The sequence below is a fragment of the Myotis daubentonii genome, chromosome 8, assembly GCF_963259705.1.
Source record: "Myotis daubentonii chromosome 8, mMyoDau2.1, whole genome shotgun sequence".
NCBI classification, from domain to species: domain Eukaryota; kingdom Metazoa; phylum Chordata; class Mammalia; order Chiroptera; family Vespertilionidae; genus Myotis; species Myotis daubentonii.
The window spans coordinates 38,016,148-38,037,406 of record NC_081847.1 but is presented as its reverse complement, the minus strand read 5'-3'; the positions used below and the strand labels follow the sequence as shown (position 1 = coordinate 38,037,406).

Sequence of the window (21,259 nt, the reverse complement as noted above, 5' to 3'; positions counted from 1 at the left end):
AGAGATCCTCCGTCCACTGCCCAGAGAGTGTAGGCTACTGGCACAAGGTCACACAGCAGGGCTGCGGGAGTGCAGAAGCCTGGAGCCCTAGGCTACAGAGCGGGTGAGGAGGAACCTTTGTTGACGATGGCTGGCCCACGGAGGAGGGAAACTGAGGCCCGTACTGGAAGAAACGGGCCCGGGACACATGTGCAAGCCAGGAGGGCACTGGGATTTGAACTTGGGGCTCCTGCCTCTGGGAACTTGTGCCCCCCTCCTGGTGACCCGTTTCCTGCAGAACCTTCTCCCAGGTGCCTTCTTGTCTATGGCACCAGAGGAGTTAAAAACCCCTGGAGTCAGATGGAACTGGGCTGAGTACCCACTCTACCTCTCCTGGGGCTCTGAGATCGTGGACTACAGACTGACTCTCCTGAGCCCCAGATTTTTCCATCTGTAAAATGTGGACAACACTAGTATAACCTCCCAAACTTGGGGTTGAGGAACCAAAGAGAATGGATGCAAGCTCCTTGCTGGTACCTGGCATACAGTAGGTGTCAAATGAATGTGCTCCCACACTCCCTGGCTCCCACACACAGCCATCTCCCAAGAATGCCAGTTGAATGCAAATTGAGTCACACAGTGTTGAAGGATGGCATTGAAGTGTCCTCAGAGCCCCTTTTCAACCAGCCTCATCTACACGTGCCCACCCTGCCCACATTCCTCATCTCAGAAATGTCTGTTCCAGTGCTTCTCTGCCTTTCCCTGTGTCTGCAATGCCCTCCCATCTCTACCAGACAAACTCCTATTCATCCATCAAGGCCCAGGGCAATTGGTTGCATATTCTAGCTGCTCCCTCACGGTCCATCACTGCTTCCCTTCATCATTTCCAATGCCTGGTCTAGGTTTGTCTCTGTCTTTGTGGGCCCTGACACGTATGGTGAGAGGATGTCACTCAGAGGAGATGCTACCATAAGGACCAACATTGCCCAAGAGAGTTCCCTGGAGGAGGTGGGGCTTCAGCAGGGCCTGGAAGGAAAGGTGGGTTTGGAGTTCTGGGGGGAAGGGGGGGGGGGAGAGTATATGGCTGTCGTTTGGGCAAGGCATCAGTAGGTAGAAGAATGAACTGCCTGAAGCAGGTTAGAAGACCTTGTCATCTGAGCTGGGAGCCACCGAGAGCCAAGGGCTGAAGAGCGACCTGCTAATATAAGGTCAGGTCAAAATGAGCAGGCTTTGCCTCAAGAATACCTCACACAAGGCCCCAGGAGACACGTACAAAGATGTTGATGGCAACATCATTTGTAATAGTGAAACACCGAACACAGCCTGACTGTCCATTATCTGGAGACCGGATACATAGGGAAGCATTCAGACAACGGAAAGCTCTCCACACCATAATCCTCAAAACAGCTGAATTCAAGCCACATGCATGCACATAGGATAAATCTCAAAAACACACTGTTCATTCATCTTGTGAAAATTCTAAGTTGTCATCTGAGTACTCTTTGTATGAACTTCATACTTCAATACAGTTTTTAAAAATAAAAAAATGTATTTTTGGATTAAAAAACCAAGTTGCAGAAGAAAACACAGTTTGATGGCAGCTGTATATAAAGTTTGAAAACATCTATACTAATAAAAGGGTAATATGCTGATCAGACCAGGAGACCTTCCAGGAGACCTTCTGGACATCCTTCCAGACAAAGTCATGGTAGCAGGGCAGAGGTGGTTAGGAGTGATCAGGCTGGTGGGGGGGGGGAATTGGGGGCAATTGGGGGTGTTCAGGCTGGAAGGCAGAGTCATTAGGGGCGATCAGGCAGGCAGGCAGCTGAGTGGTTAGGAGCCAGCAGTCCCGGATTGTGAGAGGGATGTTTGACTGCTGGTTTAGGCCCGATACCACAGGAATCGGGCCTAAACCAGCAGTCGGACATCCCCCAAGGGGTCCCAGATTGGAGAGGATGCAGGCCGGGCTGAGGGACACCCCCACCCCCACGCACAAATTTCGTGCACTGGGCCACTGAGAGTCTCTCTCTCTCTCTCTCTCTCTCTCTCTATATATATATATATATATATATGTATGTATATATATATGTGTGTGTGTGTGTATGTGTATGTGTATATATATATATATATATATATATATATATATATATATATATATATATATGGCTAATGTGCTAAGTGTCCATCTGGGTAATGACATCAAGTAGCAATGCCCAGCTTCCTCTCCCTAGTGACTAGCCTCCTTGGAGTTTCCTCAGCCCAGGAACACAACTTCTTTATAACCAGGTGGAAACATTTTACACTGTAACCAAATGTCTATGAAGCATTTTCCCATGCCTCATCTCATTTGATTCTCACAGAAGTCCTGGAGTAGGTAGATAGGAGACTCGGTGAAATTCTATTTTCTATTTAACTATATTTGGTTTATATTCTATAATTTAACTATATTTGGTTTATAGAATATTATAATATTATAATATTCTATAAACCAAATATAGTTAAATTGGTTTTTATTTCTTAGCTGGAAAACAGAGATTGAGAAAGCTTAGAAACTTGACCCAACTGAAAAGAGGTAAGAAATAGTGGACCTTGAAAATGACTTCAGGTTTTTTCACTGCACAGAATATAGTTAAACACTGCTGCAGTTAAATATTGTACCCTTTGTTCTCCCTATGTAATCTACAATAATAATCTGCTTCATGTTGATATTTACTGCTGTGTTGCTGACAATTACCTGAAAGAGAAGTTGGGGTGCTTCACTGGGCTGGAAAAGGTTTAGCTGAATCAGAAAGCAGGTCTAATTAAGCAAGTTTATTCTATATGTATAAAAGGCTAAGTTGACTCACGCATGCATGATACTGGCACCAGTCACACGCGTGTGTTTCGATCTGTCATTGTTGATCATGAATTTGGTTGACACTTCTATTATAGAGAAAGGGTGAATAGCAATATTACAATATTTCTTCTAATTAATTTCCTTTCAATGTGCACGAATTTGTGCACTGGGCCACTAGTGTAATATAATACTATATATTGTTTAAGGACACATACATATGTAATACAAGTGTAAAAACACACATGGGAGTGATAAATAGCAAATTCAAGAGAGAAGTGACCGTGAGGGAGAAAGGGAAGGGAATGTAAAATGGGCTTCAAATATAGTTAAATTGGTTTATTTCTTAAGCTGAGTGGTGGGTACATGGATATTTGTTCTTTTGATCTCTAGACTTTTTTGTGAACATGATTACATATACTTTTTTTTTTTTTTTTTTACAATGTCAGGTGGTGTCTGGAAAGGCAATGAGTAGTCATTGCTGGTTCTTGAGTGGGATTGTGACTTGGTCAGTGGACTGGAAGAAAGCCAGGGGAGGCTGGTGTGACTCTCCAGATGAGAGGTTTGATGGCCTGAGCAGGGACAGGATTATGTGAAGAATAGAAAAGATGGGAGCGATTTGGAGGAATAAACAACTGGCATACTTAGGCAAGGATCACAAACTTAAATGCCTACAGGGCCTGGGCAGGTCATTTAAGCAGGGCGTGAGCATGGAGTCACGGGGACTGTGACACACAATCTGGCAGGGGCAGCCTCTACTCAGGGCCAGCTGATTGTTGCCATGTAGGAAATGAGGCCCAGCAGGAATACATCTTTTCTCTTTTTCAAGAGAAATCAGCAATTCAGATTTTTTTAAAATGCAAAATCTCCCACATTTTAAATTATGGCAACTAAATTGAAAAATAAAAAAATTCCACAACTTTGTAGGGGCCAAGCCTACAGATTTGCAATCTCTCCAGCAAGGAAGAGGCTCTAGGAGATAAAATGGTGGGACAGGGATACCAAATTTTCCTGTAAGGCTTAAGAGGCTCACAACCTAAGCAGCAGTCAGGGAGGGCTTCCTGGAAGAACTGTCACCAGGCAGTAAAGAGGAAGGGTATTTCAGGCTAAGAGAACAGTAAGTGCAAAGGCAGGTATTGAATTGAGAGAGCTTAAGAGAAAGAGAAAAACACTACAGGGTCTTTCGCAGAAGGAAAACACATGGCCCATAAACACAGGAGGGGTGCCTGACCTCATTAGTCATCAAGGAAATGCAAATCAAGACAATGACGTGATGCCACTTCACACCCATTCCACTGGCAACCCCCTCCCCCCCCCCCCCCCCAAACTCTGGCAATACCAAGTGTCAGGAAGATGCCGGTCCCTGCAGCTCTTCTATAGGATTGAGGGGAAGTGCACCAGTGTACCCTGTGACCCAGCAAACCCACTGCGGGGGAAACCTCTACATACACATGCTGGGCCAACGCCCGGAGAAAGGCCCCTGGGATCTTACTAAAAGGCAGACCCTGATTTGGTGGGCCTAGGACAGGGCCCAAGGTTCTGCATTTCTAACAAGTTTCCAGATGAAGCCAAAGCTATTGGTCTCCGGACCACACTTTGCAGAGCATTAGGAGAAATGCACAAGGATATCCATAGTAGCATTGTTTCCATTCAGTTACCCTACACCAGTGGTCAGCAAACTGCGGCTCTCGAGCCACATGCGGCTCTTTGGCCCCTTGAGTGTGGCCACGAAGTTTCAATTGCACTGTACGTGTGTGCCCGCACGTGGTATTTTGTGGAAGAGCCACACTCAAGGGGCCACAGTTTGCAGACCACTGCCCTACACCTTTTGATTGGAGCGTTTAATCCATTTACATTTAGGGTTATTATTGAGAGGAACTTATTTATAGCCATTTTAATTCTGTATGGCTAGGTTTCTCTCTCTGTTTCTTCTTCTCAGCAATCCCTTACAGCAATCCCTTTAGCATTTCTTGTAGTGCTGGCTTGTTGGTGATGAACTCCTTTAGCCTTTTTTTTTTTTTTTTTGTCTGGGAAGCTCTTTATTTGACCATCTATTTTGAATGACGCCTTGCTGGATATAGTAATCTTGGTCTCAGGTCCTTGCTTTCTATTACCTTGAGTACTTCATGCCATTTCCTTTTGGCCTTCGTAGAGTTTCTGATGAGAAATCAGGTGTCAGCCTTATGGGAACTCCTTTGTAGGTAATAGTTCTCCTTTCTCTTGTTGCCTTTAAGATTCTCTCTTTGTCTTTAATTTTTGGTATTTTAATTATGATGTGTCTGGGTGTGGGCCTGTTTGGGTTCTTCTTGTTTGGGGTTCTCTGTGCCTCCTGAACTTGTGTGACTTTTTCCTTTACCAGGTTAGGGAAGTTTTCTGCCATTATTTCTTCAAACACCTTCTCTATTCCTTTCTCCCTTTCTGCCTCTTCTGGCACACCTGCTATTCGACCATTGTTATGTTTAACATTGTCCCACAGCTCCCTTAAGCTGTCCTCCTGTTTTTTAATTGCTTTTATTTTTTTTTTTTTTGGTTCTCTGATTGAGTGATATTTTCAACTCTGTCTTCTAATTCACTGATTTAATCCTCAGCTTCCCCCAAACTGCTGTGTATTTCTTCCAATGTGTTCTTTATTTGTGTTATGTCATTCTTTATCTCAGACTGTTCTTTTTTCATAGTTACTATATCTTTTTTCATACTGTGGAGTATTTTTACCATCATTACTCTGAACTCTGTTTCAGATAAATTTCTTATCTCTGCTTCATTTACCTCTTCTTCTGGAGAATTCTCTAGTTCTTTCATTTGAGGGTTTCTTTGCCTCCTCATTTTGGTTGTCTGCTTGGGTTTGTGACTATGTTTTAGGTAGATCCTCTACACCTCTCCATCTCTAATGCAGGACAGTGTTAAAGGCTGTTTCTGACTAATTGGATCAGGCAAAGACTCAAAGCCTCCAGAGACCACCTCTGTTTACACTGTAGGTCACAACCCCTTTGGGGGTCGAAGGACCCTTTCACAGGGGTCGCCTAAGACCATCGGAAAACACATATATAATTACATATTGTTTTTGTGATTAATCACTATGCTTTAATTATGTTCAATTTGTAACAATGAAAATACATCCTGCATATCAGATATTTACATTACGATTCATAACAGTAGCAAAATTACAGTTATGAAGTAGCAACGAAAATAATGTTATGGTTGGGGGTCATCACAACATGAGGAACTGTATTAAAGGGTCGCGGCATTAGGAAGGTTGAGAACCACTGCTTTACAGACTAATAGGATTCTGACTTGAATTGCCCCCAGGAAATCATCCTCAGGTGTGGTGAGAGCATTTTTTTTTTTTCAACAGGGTGGGGCAGTTTCTTCTGCCTGGAGGCTAACTGTTACTTTTAATCTCTTACGTGGCCTCAGTGCAAGGTGTTTTCCAATAGGGTGTGCCGACTCTCTTCTCCCCAGGCAAGGCAAATGTCTATGTGGGAAAGATGTCCTCCACTGCATGAGGGAATGACTCAGCCCAGGAAACTTGGGGTGTCTGCCTTCTGAGCTCTATCCCCCGAGTCCTCAGTCCTGGGTTCTGCTCTCACAGCTGCAGTCCACTTCACCCTTCCTCTGCCAGAGCACAAGGTGGGTGGCTCCACAGGGAATTTTTGTGCATTGGCCCTTCAGGAAGGTGCTGGAACTTTCAGCTGCCACTCCCTGGCAGACAGCACCCCTCAGATCTGGTGCTCTCTGCTCTGGAGCCCAGCTTGGGGATTGGATCCCAGAGTTCTCAGTGGCACTCCCCCCTCCCTCCACAGCTGAGATATCTCTCCGGGACTTCAGTTCCTGTCTGTGGGTGCCCGGCCAGCCCTTTCGTGCCTCCACCCCTCCTACCAGTCTCTATGCGGGCTCCACCTTCAGTCCTTGGGTATCAGGGTTCTCTCCTGTGAGTTTTCCATTGATTATTCAGGGAGCCTTTCCATATTTCAGTTGTAATTCCAGCTTGTTCCTGGGAGCATGTCCATGCAGCATCCACCTACTCTGCCGCCATTTTTAATCTCTCCATAGCAGCATTGTTTGTAGTAGCAGAAAACCTGAACACAATCCAGTTATCTATTGACAGAAGAATGAGAAAATAAATTGTGGGATAGTCACACAGCCTTCAAAATGAATGAATCACAACTACATACAATGACACAAATGATTCTCACCAACATAGCATTGAATTAAAGAAAAGGACAAGACTGTATACAGTATACCTTTTCAAATAAAATGAATAAATAAAAACAAATAAGAAATTGTTTAGGCATTCGTACATGTAATGAAACTAAAAACACAGAAACTAGAGAAGGAGAAATTCAAACTGCAGAGTATTAGTGATTTAGCAGAGAGCTGGGGGCTGGGCTGGGCTGTAGCACAGAGGTGATGCCAGATTTTGGTTCTGTTCTAGTTCCTAGGGTGGGCAGTGGTTTACAGGTGTACATATCATGCTGTATTTTACACTATATTGTGTCATACCATATACACAGGGCCATTCACAGACCAATGCTGAGATCATGTCATGAACCAAGGATACTTTAAATTCAATTGTGTGCACCTGAGGTCCATATTTTAAGAGAGAGACAGGGAGACTCAAAGAGAGATGTTGAGAGAGTTGAGTACAAGCAGGTCCACTTGGGAAAGGGTGTTCAAACACAAGCACAGCATGAAGCGGTCAGGGCTCTGAGGGGAGCAGAAGTGGTGGGGCTATGGGACGGTTGCCGACACAGCCCAGGGGCCCAGGAGCAAGAGGCTGTGGTGCCTTGGATGTCAGAGTCTCCACGAACTCCTGCCATCAGCCCGCCAGTTCAGACCATGCCGAGGCCGGAGCCGTGGTTTCAGGAGGGACCCTGGAAGAGGAAAGAATGACTCAAACCAAGTGGAGAGTCCCCTAGGCAGCAGGTAACAACTAGCCCTGCACAATGACAAACCCTGACAACGACCAGATCCCGGGAGTGGCCACATCCAGCTAATGATGAGACTTGGCTTGTGACCAGACCAGACAATGTCCAGATCCATCAGGATTGGGCCAGGGGATGCCTGGCCCCAGGTCAACCAGGCATCTGGTCAGCCTGGGCCAGCCCCTTGGGGAAATAGAGAGGGAGGAGTCTCCCTGAGCTCCTGCAGCCAGGGGGGCTGGTCTCCCCCTCCTGACCCCACCTCCCTCATTGAACTTTCTCTCTCTTAAACAGCCATTAGGTCTGACCCCTCCTCCTGCTCTGCCCCTGCCCTGGCTCAGCCACCATTGCAGGGCTCCTGCTCCGGTCTCCCCCTCACCGGTGCATCCTCCACACCAGCCCCAGAGAGATCTTTCTAAACATAGATCTGTGCCCCTCCCCTGAGCAGAACCCTGCATTGGTTCCCTACCACCTGGGGAGAACGTTTGGACTGCCTGTCCTGATATATGAAGCCCTTCATCATTTGGCCTTTGCACCCTCTCCTAACCCAGTCTGGTCAAATCCCGTTACTCGGGTACAGGCTCTGCAGTCTCTCCCGAAGACAAGTGGTTTCACATCTCAGCCTGAGGGGCCCTCTTCATGGCATGCCCCTTCCCCATTGAATACTCGCATCTCAAAATTTAACTCAAAAGTCACCTATTCTGGGGAAATCTTCCCTATTCTCTATGCCCCACTTCCCATTCCAGCTAGTAGCCCCAAAATACTTCCTCTCCCCTCCACCCCACCCCATGGTATTAACAAGCACTTGTTTTCTTCAGCTTTACTGAGTGAGGTGTCATAGACAAATAAAAATTGGGTATATTTAAGGTGCACAACTTGATGCTTTGATACGTGCATATATTGTGGAGTAATCACCTCAGTCCAGTTTATTACCTCCCATTTTTAATGTGGTGAGAACACGTAGGATCTACCCACTTAGTAAATTCCAGGTACACAGGATAGCATTGCAAACTGGAAACTCCCAGCGTGGGTAGGAAGACGCAGCCAGACACCGTCTCTAATACCTCGCTGCAAATACTCGGGCCCACCCTGGGTCCCAGCCACAGCTGCTGGAAGGTCGCACAGCTCCAAGACATTGGTCTCCTGCAAGCACCCGCCAAGTCTCTCCACTTGGGGTGTTTTCTGCATTTTCTCTGCCCCAGCACAGGACAACCCGGGAATGCAGGGGAATTACCGCCCTCAGGCACAATCCTCAGGAGTCAGCGGTAAACGAAACGCCAGCCTCCCTTGCTTGGGGAGATAGTTCTGAGGCATCTCCTCCCTGTGTCTCAGAAGGGCCCCAGCAGGATGGAGTTACAGTGGCTGCTCACTAACACACCTTTTACTTACTTTCTCTCCCCACCCCATCATGCCCTCCACGCTCTCCCCATCCTGCTTCCTAGGATTACCTCCCAAGTAAATACCTGCACTCAAGTTCCTGGCTCAGGGACTACTTTTGGGGGGGAACCCAACCAAAACACACCTGTGTGCTTGCATCTCTCCTATGAGACTGAAAATAGCTCTGTGAAGCCAGGGGCCACATTGAATTGATCTCGAGTTGTGGCCTCCAACAGTCTGGGACCTTGACTATGCTGCTTGCATCTGTGTGACCTTAGCCAGGTCACTTCCTTACACCCACAGGCTCAGCTAAAATAAATAGGAGATTCCCAAACTATTAATGAAATATACCCTAGAGGGGGGACATAGGACTTGCCCCCTTCCTTCTTTCTTATGCTTTCCACTTTTTCTGAGCATTCATATATTCTTCTGCTTTGTTTTGCTTTGCTTTCACAGTGTGACACGAGTATGGGATATGGAATGAGCAGGCCTGGGTTCAGATCTGAGCTCTGTCACATACTGGCTGTCACTGGGTAAGTCATCCAACCTCATTGGGCCTCAGTTTCCACATCTGAAAGATGGACACACGCATGAACACCTACTCTTGCAGGGTGGTAGTGGTGTCTACTGTGGAAGCTCTTTATAAACCACAAAGTGAATTGCAAGCCTGAGTTATTGTCTTCCCTGGGATGAAGGGATATCAGGCCTGGCATGGAGGAGGTGCCTGGGAAATGTTTAGAGAAGAGATGAGTAAAGCTAGTAGTGGAAACCCCAGAGGGTTCCTTATCTCCTTCCTTCACTCGTGTTCACTGACACTCACATGGGCCAAGGCCTGTGCTGGGCACCGGGGACGCAAAGTAGCAGAAGGAACACCTCCGGCCCCAGGAGGCTGGCCATCTTCAGGGGAGACCCAAGAAAACCCACCAATCCCAGAGGGGCCCTGGCCTAGGGTCGGAAATATGGGAAGGCCTCCAGGAAGAGTAATGTCTGAGTTGTGCAGGATTTAGCCTGATGACCAAAGGGAGGATAGAAAGGATATTCCATCATGAGGGGGCGGTATACACAAAGGCCAGATGGGGTCCATGAAGCCACGATGGACAGCTCACTGCGGCTAAAGTCTCAAAAGTTCAAAGGTGAAGCCGCAAAGATCAGCAAGGACTGGATCATCATGACCTTGAGGTCCTTTGAGGAGTCAGGATTTTCAATTGAAGGTGATGGGCATTTATGGAAAACGAGGACAAGACTGGGAAAGAATCTTTTTCTTTGTGAACCAGGGCAACGCACTTGGCCTCCCAGAGCCTCGGTTTTCTCATCTGTACAATGGAGACAAAAATATCACAAGAGGGATGTTCTGAGGAGGACTTGAAATGAGGTGTGTTCATTGCCTGCCACAGGAAGGTGCTCAGTGGATGTGAACTGAATGAATGAGTGAGTGAGCGAATGAATGATGAATTTCTGCCAGGCGCAGGAGCACCCTGGTACCTTCACTCACATGATTCCAAGCCTGGAACTCAGCCCCTCTCCTTCCTGCCTTTTTCCTGTCCAGCCCTTTGCAGTAGGGCCTCCTACTTGCCTACAGGCCAACAAGCAGGAGGGCTGGGGCTTTTCTAGGGTCATCAAGTGAGTCAAACGCACAGCCGGGTCCAGTGCTCTGTCCCTGCTCAGGTGATGTTAGAAATGCTTTTTCTCTGCTCTGCCATATAGGTTTACCTCCAGGCTCTGCCTGGTGCTTTCTGGGATGGGGAGACAGTTGGTTTCTATTGTCTCCTTGACGGGCCAGAGCCACCTGCCTCTGCCTCCAGATGCCTGAGCCACCATCTGCTCCCACCCAAGCCCTCAGCTCTTTTCTTAAAATAATTCCTCCCGTTTCCTTGGAGACATCTCTCACATTGAAGAAAGGAAGGGAGGGAGGGAGGGAAGAGGACAGGTTGGCTCCCATTTCCTGAGCACCTACTGTGTGCCAGGCCTGACTCTGGTCACACCCCTTTGAGGTGGGGATCACTCAGCGCCCCCTTTCAGAAGAGAAACTAAGGCTTGGACACCTCAGTTCCCCAGATCACATGCCCCAGGTCTCACAGCAAGTAAAGAGTATTTGAGCCTGGGTGTTAGGCCTCAAAAATGAAAGCCTGTGCGACAGGATGGGTTGGTACACTTAGGGCCACCCGTGCCCCACATCTACCCATTCCTCCCAAATCACTCTCCCTTACCTGATGCAACTCAGAAAACACTATGGCACCTACTGTGTATCAGAGGCGGGAGGAGTGCCTCAGGTATGAATAAGACAAAGCTTCTCCCTTGGGGAAGTGGGAGGGCAGGAAAGATAAAAATGTCACCGTGGGTTCAATCAATAGCACCGATCACTTCAGAGGGGCCATTCCAGCTGATCCTCCCCAAACCCCAGTCCCATTTTTCAAAGAGGAAACTGAGGCCCAAAGAAGTAAATTCACTTTTTCAAGGATATACGAGGACCAAGTGGTGGAACCAGAATAAAGGCCCAGATTGTGCTAAAAATAGAAGACAACTTGCTGGAAATGCCCCAGAGACCTGCACCAAGCGCTGCCCTGGGGCATGGGAGGGGATGCGGCTGGGAGCCAAGGCCCCTGGAGCGGAGGGGAGAAATAAAGGGACGTGGACAGGTGGGTCTCCGCCCCTTTCTGGCCTCAGCCCTCTCCAGCCAGCTCCGAGGCTGACATCACCAGGGCATCTGCACCACCGGCCTGAGGAGAGGGACAACCAAATCCCACCTGCCTTAGTCTCTGGATCCCCCTCAGGGCACCTGGGAGAAACACCTCACCCAGCTGGCATCAGGCCAGCCCAAAGCCCTGGGAGCTTCTGGTTGGCCCGACCCCAGCAGTCCATCTGGTTGAGCCCACTTGTTTGAATCCTAGGTTTAGAGGCAACTCTCATATCTGATGGCTAAGCCTAGGGGAGAAGAGGTTATTCCCAAAGATTTCTGGCAAAAGTGGGACCCCTGTCACATCAAAATGCCGTGTGTTGTGTGTGCAGGGATTACACTCTGCCTTTCACTCTCCCACCCTGCAGTGTGGGCCTCACTACAGTGGCTGTGGCAACCCCACTGCAGGCAGAGAAAGGAGGCAGGAGTTCTCGGCAGAGGGCTGGCACGAACAACAGGGAGGAGGCACAGGGGATTCAGAGAGAAGCAAACGTGGGGAGAGCAGCAAAGCTCAGGCCAGAGAAGGGGCTTGAGAGGAAAGACCTTGAGAGCCAGGTGAACAGCTTGGGCTTCCTCTGGGAGGACACGGGATGCTATGATGGGGCTCAGAGCACAGGGAAGATGTGTTTAACGAAGATTCCCCTGGTGGTCAGTGTGGATGATGGCTGTCAAGAGGGGTAAGAGGCAGGAGGCCACCACAACTGTGCAGAGGAGAGATGATGGGCCTGGACTAGGCTGGAGCTGTGAGAAGGGAGAGGAAGGAGACAGTTAAGAGACAAGTCAAAGAGGCTGAATCAATAGTTGTTGCTAATGATTCTGATGTGGGTGAGGGAAGGGGAGGAGGCAAGAATGAGGCTCGGGTTTCTCGTGTGGGTGGCTGGTAGGGCTGCCCTTAAGAAGGGAGGTCTGGGCAAAGGGAAAAGAGGGAAGGAGGAGGAAAGGCCACCGGGACGTGTCCTGTGTGGTGTTTGTGGGAAACATAGTGAGTGCTGCTCCTCCTGTGGGCTCCACGGCTCACATTTTACAAAGAGCTGTCGATCCAACTCTTTGGTTGGATTGCAACCAAGAAGGTTCCAATCCTGGAACCTTCCAACAATTCTGTGAGGTCAACACTATTTTTCTCAAAGAGAAAATTCCAGGCTTCAAGAGTGGTGATGACTGATCCAAGGGTTCCACTGAGTGGGTGATGGAGCTAGGTGTTCTGCCTTCCCGACCACGGCTTGGGTGCCAAGGAGCATCCCAGTTGTCCAGAGGCTTCAAGAAGATGTCCAGGAAAACGGACAGTAAGGGGAGAGGCTGGGGTTGGAGACAGAGTGACTGAAGGCACAGAGTGGATAAGGTCTTTCAAAGAGAGGTCATCCAGAGAAATAAGAAAATCACCTGAGTAGAATCTCAAGAAACAGCAACCTAAGTCAATTTGCAAAAATCAATTGTATTTACATATATAAGCAACAAACAAAAATAAGATTTAAATAAATAATACAATTTACAATGGCACCAAAATCCATCAAATACTGAGGAATAATAACTCTAATGAAAGGTGTGCAAGACTTCCACAGTGAAAATTACACACCCTACAGGGAGAGTTAAAGACCTGAACAAATGGAGAGAGATGCTGTGTTCATGGACTGGGAGACTCACTATGCGAAAGATGCCACTTCTCCCCACATTAATCTCTAGGTCCCAACCCCAACCAAAATCCTTTCAAGGTCTTGATAAACTCATTCTAAAATTTATGTGAAATTCCAACGGCTTTCAATTGTAGAGACTATAAATTGGGGTGGTGAATACAGATGATATATTATAGAATTGTGTACCTGGAACCTATACAATTATATTAACCAATGTCACCCCAATAAATTCAATTTTTTTAACCTGCTGTTTTTATTTTTGAAAAAAATATCTTTATTGTTGAAAGTATTACAAATGTCCCCCTCTCCCCTTCACTGACGCCCTGCACCCAGCTCCCGCTCCCTCCCCAATATTGTCTGTGTCCATGGGTTATGCATATATGCATATACATTCTTTGGTTAATCTCTTCCCGCCCCCAACTCTTCCCTCTGACATACGCGATAAATTCAATTTTAAAAAGAGAAACTCCACAATCACAGCCATCTTCTTATCCAAATAATTCTTTGTATGGGACAGACAATTTAATTTTTTGGAGAGGAAATGCATAGGCTAAAATCCCCAGGGCCATTTGGGCCAGTTACCACGAGAAAGGGAAAGGGTATCCGTCCAGAATGACCCTGCCTGGATGAAGGTAGCTGCGAGCTTCTCTCCAGCTAGAGGATTAGCTGTTTGTGGTGGGATTGAGATAGCTCCAGCGGCTGGCCAAAAGCACAATGGGTTATTCATTTTGAATTTAATAAAAAGAAATGGATTTGTCCTAGATAGGCATGAATAGCCCTCCTCTAGTGAACACAGGCAGCCAAGCCCTGGACTAACCACCTTCCTGAGGCATCACTTCTCAGTTCCTGTGTGTCCACGACCCACAGCTCTCCTGTCTCACGATCTGCACTGGAATCCCAGATCTACCACTTCCTGCCTATGTGACTTTGCCTACCTCTCTAAGTGTCCATTTCCTCATGTATAAAACAGACCCTTATAATTTCCTACCAAAACAACCACAACCCAAAACCAAAACCCTTCATAGACACAGACAACAGTATGGTGACTACCAGAGGGGAAGGTAAAAGAGGGTAAACGAGGGATAAATGGTGACGGAAGGAGACTTGACTTTGGGTGGTGAGCACACACTAGAATACACAGATGATGCATTACAGAATTGTACACCTGAAACATATAATTGTATTAACCAATGTCACCCCAATAAACTCAATAAAAATTTTAAAAATTGTAGAGAGTACATTGATGAAGCATAAAGCTGTAAAGAATAAATAAGATTACTAGATCTCAGGGTATACTGAAAACTATAGTTTGGAGAAAATGCTTGCAACAAAGGACTATTATCTAGAATATAAGAAAGAAAAACTCCACAAAACTCAACAGTAAAAAAATAACCCAACTAGAAAATGGACAAAAGGCATGAATAGGCATTTTACCAAAGAAGGCATGCAGATGGCAAATAAGCACTGAGAAGATGGTCAGCATCATTAGCCAGTAGGAAATGCAAAGAAAAACTACAATGAGATGTGAATACATGCCTATCAGAACAGCTAAGTAAAAAGCAGTGACAGCATCAGATGCTGTCAGGGATGCAGAGACCTATCACTCATACATTGCTGGTGGGAATGTCAGATGATGTAGCCCTATGGAAAAATAGTTTGACAGTTTTTTATAAAACTAAACATGACCTTCTGGAACTAATAAACAATTATAGTAAGGTTGCAGGATACAAGGTTAAAATACAAAAGTCAATTCCTATATACCAGCAATGAACACATGGAATTAAAAATTAAAAATCAGCCGAAACCGGTTTGGCTCAGTGGATGGAGCGTCGGCCTGCGGACTGAGGGGTCCCAGGTTCGATTCCGGTCAAGGGCACATACCTTGGTTGCGGGCACATTCCCAGTAGGAGATGTGCAGGAGGCAGCTGGTCGATGTTTCTCTCTCATCGATGTTTCTAACTCTCTATCTCTCTCCCTTCCTCTCTGTAAAAAATCAATAAAATATATTAAAAAAAAATTAAAAATCATAATATCATTGCCCTGGTGGATGTGCTCAGTGGTTGGAGCACCAGTCCTCACACTGAAGGTTTGCAGGTTTGATCCCAGCCCCGGGTAGAACACATGTGGGAGGCAACCAACCGATGTGTCTCTCTCATATCAATGTTTCTCTCTTCTCTCTCTCTCTCTCTCTCTCTCTCTCTCTCTCTCTCTCTCTCTCTCTCCCTCCCTCCCTCCCTTCCTCTCTCTCCCTTCCTCCTCCCCTCCCTCCCTCCCTCCCTCCCCTCTCTTTCACTCTCTACAAAAATCAATGGATTAACAAACAACGACAAAAACACAGTATCATTTACATTGGCACCTCTCAAAATGAAATACATAGCTATAAATCTAACAAAACATGTACAAGAACTATAACAACTCTGATGAAAGAAATCAAAGAACTAAATAAATGGAGTGATAGTCCACATTTATTGATAAAAACACTCAATATTGTTAAGATGACAGTTCTTCCCAACTTGATCTATAGATTCAATGCAATCTCAATCAAAACCTCAGCAAGTTACTTTGTGGATATTAACAAACTGATTCTAAAGTTTACATGGGTAAGGAAAAGGCCCAGAATAGCCAACACAATATTGAAGGAGTGAAACAAAGTCAGGGGACTGATAATACCCAACTTCAAGGCTTGCTATAAAGCGACAGTAACCGAGAGTGGGGTGCTGGAGAAAGAATACATCCATGGAACAGAATTGAGAGCCTAGTAGACCTGCATTAATATAGTCAACTTATCTTTTTTGTTGTTGCTGTTGTTGTTAATCCTCACCCGCGAATATTTTTTCCATTGATTTTTAGAGAGAGTGGAAGAAGGGGGAGAAACAGAGAGAGAGAAACATCAATGCGAGAAAGACACATTGATTGGTTGCCTCCCGCACAAGTCCCACCCAGGTACGTGCCCTTGACAGGAATCAAACCACAACCCCTCAGTCCAAGGGTCAACACTCTAACCACTAAGCAAAACCGGCTAGGGCTATAGTCAACTTATCTTTGACAAAAGAGCAAAGGCAATACAATGGAGCAAAGATAGTCTTTTCAACAAATGATGCTGGAACAATTGGACATTTATATACAAAAGAAATGAATTTAGACACAGAACTTAACACTACTTACAAAAATTAACTTAAAAATGATCATTGACCTAAATTAAAATGCAAAATTATAAAACTTCTGGAAGATAACATAAGAGAAAACCTAGATGACCTTGGGTATGATGATAACTTTTTAAATACAACACAGAGGCATGATATGTGAAAGAAATAATTGATAAACTGAATTTCATTAAAATTAAAAACTTTTTCTCTGTAAAAGACAATGTCAAGAGAATGAGAAGACAAGTCATAGACTGGGAGGAAATATTTGCAAAAGACATATCTGATAAAGGACTGTTAAAGGAAATATGCAAAGAACTCTTAAAACTCAACAGTAACAAAACAAACAACCCAATTTAAAAAAATGGGCCCAGACAATGTTGCTCAGTGGTTGAGTGTCGACCTATGAACCAGGAGCTCATGGTTCAATTCCTGGTTGGGGTACATGGCCAGGTTGTGGGCTTGATCCCCAGTAGGAAGCGTGCAGGAGGTAGCCGATCAATGATTCTCTCTCATCATTGATGTTTCTCTCTCCCTCTCCCTTTCTCTCTGAAATCAATTTAAAAAATATATTTTTTTAATTGGCAAAAACAAACAAACATACACCTCACCAAAGAAGATACACAGATGGCAAGTAAGCATATGAAAAGATGTTCAACATCACGTCACTAGGGAATTCCTAATTAAAACAACAATGAGATACCATGACATATTTATTAGAATGGCCAAAATCCAAAACATTAAAAACACCTGGCTGTGGAGCAATAGGAACTCTTATTTCATTGCAAGTTGGAATGCAAAATAAAACCACCCCCTTGGAAGTTGGTTTCTTACTAAACTAAACATATTCTTACCACATGTTCCAGCAATTATGCTCCTTGACATTTACCCAAATGAGTTAAAACTTAGGTCCACACAGAAACCTGCATATGAATGTTTATAGCACTTTATTCATAACTAGAGGCCCAATGCACGAATTCGTGCACAGATGGGGTCCCTTGGCCTGGCTGGCGATTGGGGCCAATCAGGGCTGGCCAGCCAGGGGAAGGAACCATGGGAGGTTGGCCAGCCACAGGAGGTTGGCTGTGGGAGTGCACTGACCACCAGGGGGCAGCTCCTGCATTGAGCATCTGCCCTCTGGTGGTCAGTGCATCGTCAAAGCAACCGTTTGGCCAGTCGTTTGGTTGACGGGTCGTAATGGTCGCTTAGGCTTTTATATACCTAGATTGCCAAGATTTGAAAGTAACCAAAATGTCCTTCAGTAGAAGAATAGGTAAACTGTGGTACATCCAGACAATAAAATCTTATTTAGCACAAAAAAGAAATGAGCTATCAGGCCATGAAAAGACATGGAGGAACTTTAATGCATATTGCTAAGTGAAAGAAGCCAGTGTGAAAAGGATCCAGACTGTATGGTTCCAACTGTATGACATTCTGGAAAAGGTAAAACTATGGATACAGTAAAAGGATCAGTAATGACCAGAGGTTTGGGGAGAGGGGAGGATGAATAGGCAGAGAATTCTTAGGGCAGTGAAACCACTCTGCACGATTCCACAATGGTGGATTATGCACGGTCCGGACCCAGTGTAAAACACCAACGTGAACCCCAATGTAAACTATGGACTTTGGGTGACAATGATGTATCACTGTAGATACACGACAAATAGATTATAACAGGTATACCACTCTGGTGGGGGATATTGGTAATGGGAGAGTCTGAACAACAGTGGGGGCAGGGAATATGTGGGAAACCTCTATAACTTCCACTCAATTTTGCTGTGAACCTAAACTGCTCAAATATATAAATGCTAGAGGCCTGGTGCACGGATTCATGCACATTGAGAGGAAATTAATTAGAAGGTGGCCGGTGGGGTGAGACTGGGTGAGATGAGCCAGACATGCCCTGGAGCCAACCTCCTGTGGTCCCTCCCCAGCCGGCTGCACCCGGGGTGGCACCGGGGCTCGAAGGGCATCTGTGGAGTGAGTGGGGTCCCTCTGGCAGGTGAGGTCCCTCGGCAGAGAAACTGGCAGTCCAACATCCCCCGAGGGGTCCCAGAGTGCGAGAGGGCACTCTGCAAAGTTGCTGTCGCTCGGCAGTTCCTGCGTTGAGCGTTTTCCCCCTGGTGGTCAGTGCACGTCATACCTACCAGCCAGTTGGCTGGTCGCTTAGCCTTTCATATATGTAGATATCACGCAACACACACATATGTATAACATGCAATTACCATACGGCTGAGAAATTGCACTCTTGGGCAATTTATAAATAAATGAATAAATAATATATAAATTAAGAGAAATAGAAATTTATGTTCACACAAAAACCTGTACATGAATGCTCACAACAACTTTATTAATAATAAGATGAGTGGGTAAAAAAGGTGTGGTATCTATAATAATAAAAGCATAATATGCTAATTAGACCAGATAGCCAAATGACCTTCTGGATGACCTTCTGGACAAAGCCAGAGTATTTACATAATGGAATACTATGAAGCAGTAAAAAAGAAAGATTTCTTATCCTTTGAGACGGCATGGAGGGACCTGGAGAGTATTATGCTAAGGGAAATAGCCAGTCAGAGAAAGACAAGTATCACAAGATCTCACTCATGTGGAATCTAATGAATAAAATAAACTGATGAACAAAAAAGATCCAGAGACATGGAAGCATGGAACAGACCGTGGAATCTCAGAGGGAAGGCGGGAGGGTGGGTGGGTGGGAAATGACCAACCAAAGACCTTGTATGCATATATGCATAACCCATGGACACAGACAGTAGGGTGGTAAAGGCCTGGGGTTGGGGCGGGGGCAGGCCAGAAGGGGTCAATGGGGGACAAAGGGGAGCATATATAATACTTTCAATAATAAAGATTTAATTTTTAAAAAATAACAATAATAACCCCAAACTGGAAACAACTCAGACAGATAGCCTTTACTGCATGAAAGATTAAACAAACTGGTATATCCACCCATGGAATAGTGGGTGACAATAAAAAGAAGCAAACTATTGATATACATAACAACATGGGTATATTTCAAGTGAATTAAAGGTGAGTGAAAGAAGCCAATCCTAAAAGGTTACATACTGTGTGATTCCATTTATGTAACAATTTATACAATTTGGTGGGGAAAAGATGGTTCTTTCAAAAAATATTGCTGTCAAAACTAGATACGCATATGAAAAAAATAATTGACCCTTACCTTCCATCATACACAAAAATTAAAAGGAAAGTTCTAGAAGAAAACATGGATAAATATCTTCATTTCTGAAAGATCTCCTAGAAGATATAACAAAGACTAATGATGAAAGAATGATAAAGAAGACTTCATTAAAATTGAACTCTTCATTAAGGAGAGGTCAAAGACAAGTCTCAGACTGGGAGAAGGTATGTTTTCAATACATGTATCTGCCTAAAGCTCATATCCAGAACATATAAAATGCTCCTACAAATCTATAAGAAAAAGCCCTAGCTGGTCTGGGTCAGTGGTTAGAGCATCAGCCTGTGGACTGAAGGGTCCTGGGTTCGATTCCAGTCAAGGGTATGTACCTCGGCTGCAGGCTTGATCCCTGACCCCTGATCTGGGTGTTCGGGAGGCAATTGATCGATGTGTCTCTCTCACATCAATGTGTCTCTCTCTATGTCTCTCTCCCTCCCTTCCACTCTCTTTAAAAATCAATAAAAAAATATCCTGGGGTGAGGATTAACAACAACAACAACAAATCTATCAGAAAAAGACAGACAACCCAATTTGAAAAATATGCATCAAGTAGTCTGATGATGAAGGCCTGTGGAGGGGCCACTGGGCATGCTCATGCCTCACAGGCTCAGACACGGCCTCCACACGGGGCAGGTGAGCATCCTTCGTCCTTTGGGCTGGACAGCACAGGACGTGAGGTCTGTCACAGCTGCCACTACCCTTCAGAGGGAGGAGACAGATCTAAATGGCAGCTCCAGGGGGAAGAAAAAGACTTAAGAAATCGTGTCTGAGATAGCTCACAGTGGTGAACTTCCAATGTTTGTCAGGTCTGGGAAGCCTGGGCAGGGTATTTCTCTGCAGGCATAGGGTTTTCTGAGGGACGGGAGTGGCCTCGGGCCCGCATGCCACTGACCAAGCGGCTGGCCTGACCACCACTGTGGGCATTCGAAGTGCAAAGATGGAAAAACAACCCTGCAACCAGTGTGGGCAAGGTCAGGTCCTCTTGTGGCCACTACAACCATCTGCCCGATACCCTCCCACTCTGACTTGAGATACTTGATGCTACTTGGGGTCTCAGGTGTAAGGCAGTTCAGAGATGGTCTCTAGGAACTCCGTTTTTCGTAACCTCAGTTTTCATGACCAGATGAGGAAACGGAGGCACAGAGGGGCCTGTGACTTGTCCCCAATGAAAGGGGAAATCAGTGGTGGGGCCAAGATTCGGATCCAGGCAGCCTGCCTCCAGAACCTTCTGTGGGAAGAGCTGTGTAGTGAACTTTGGGGTCACTAGTTCCAGAAGTTGTGTGTGGAAGACTCCATTCCTCAGCAATGCTAACACAGAAATAAAGCAAAGTGGACAATTAGTGGAATACTTCTTGACTATTTAGCTGTAGACTTCCAGAACTAGAAGGGACCGTGGAGGTCAGTTAGCTCAAAATCATGGTTTGCTGCTTTGCACAAAAGTTCAAGAGGATTTCCTGAAATGCCCCAACAGCGTCAGCAAGTCTGC

The 21,259-nt window shown here is 45.7% G+C and overlaps 1 protein-coding gene across 1 annotated transcript in view; it reads right to left on the bottom strand.

Moving 5' to 3' along the window:
* Positions 1 to 12,394: 12,394 nt before the first annotated feature.
* Positions 12,395 to 21,259, bottom strand: part of AAR2 (AAR2 splicing factor) — a 51,868-nt gene continuing 43,003 nt past the window's right edge. The window contains exon 4 of the mRNA XM_059706044.1: positions 12,395 to 12,523. Within this exon, the coding sequence (XP_059562027.1) occupies positions 12,410 to 12,523 (114 nt within the window). The 3' untranslated portion in view covers positions 12,395 to 12,409. The remainder of the gene's footprint in view (positions 12,524 to 21,259) is intronic.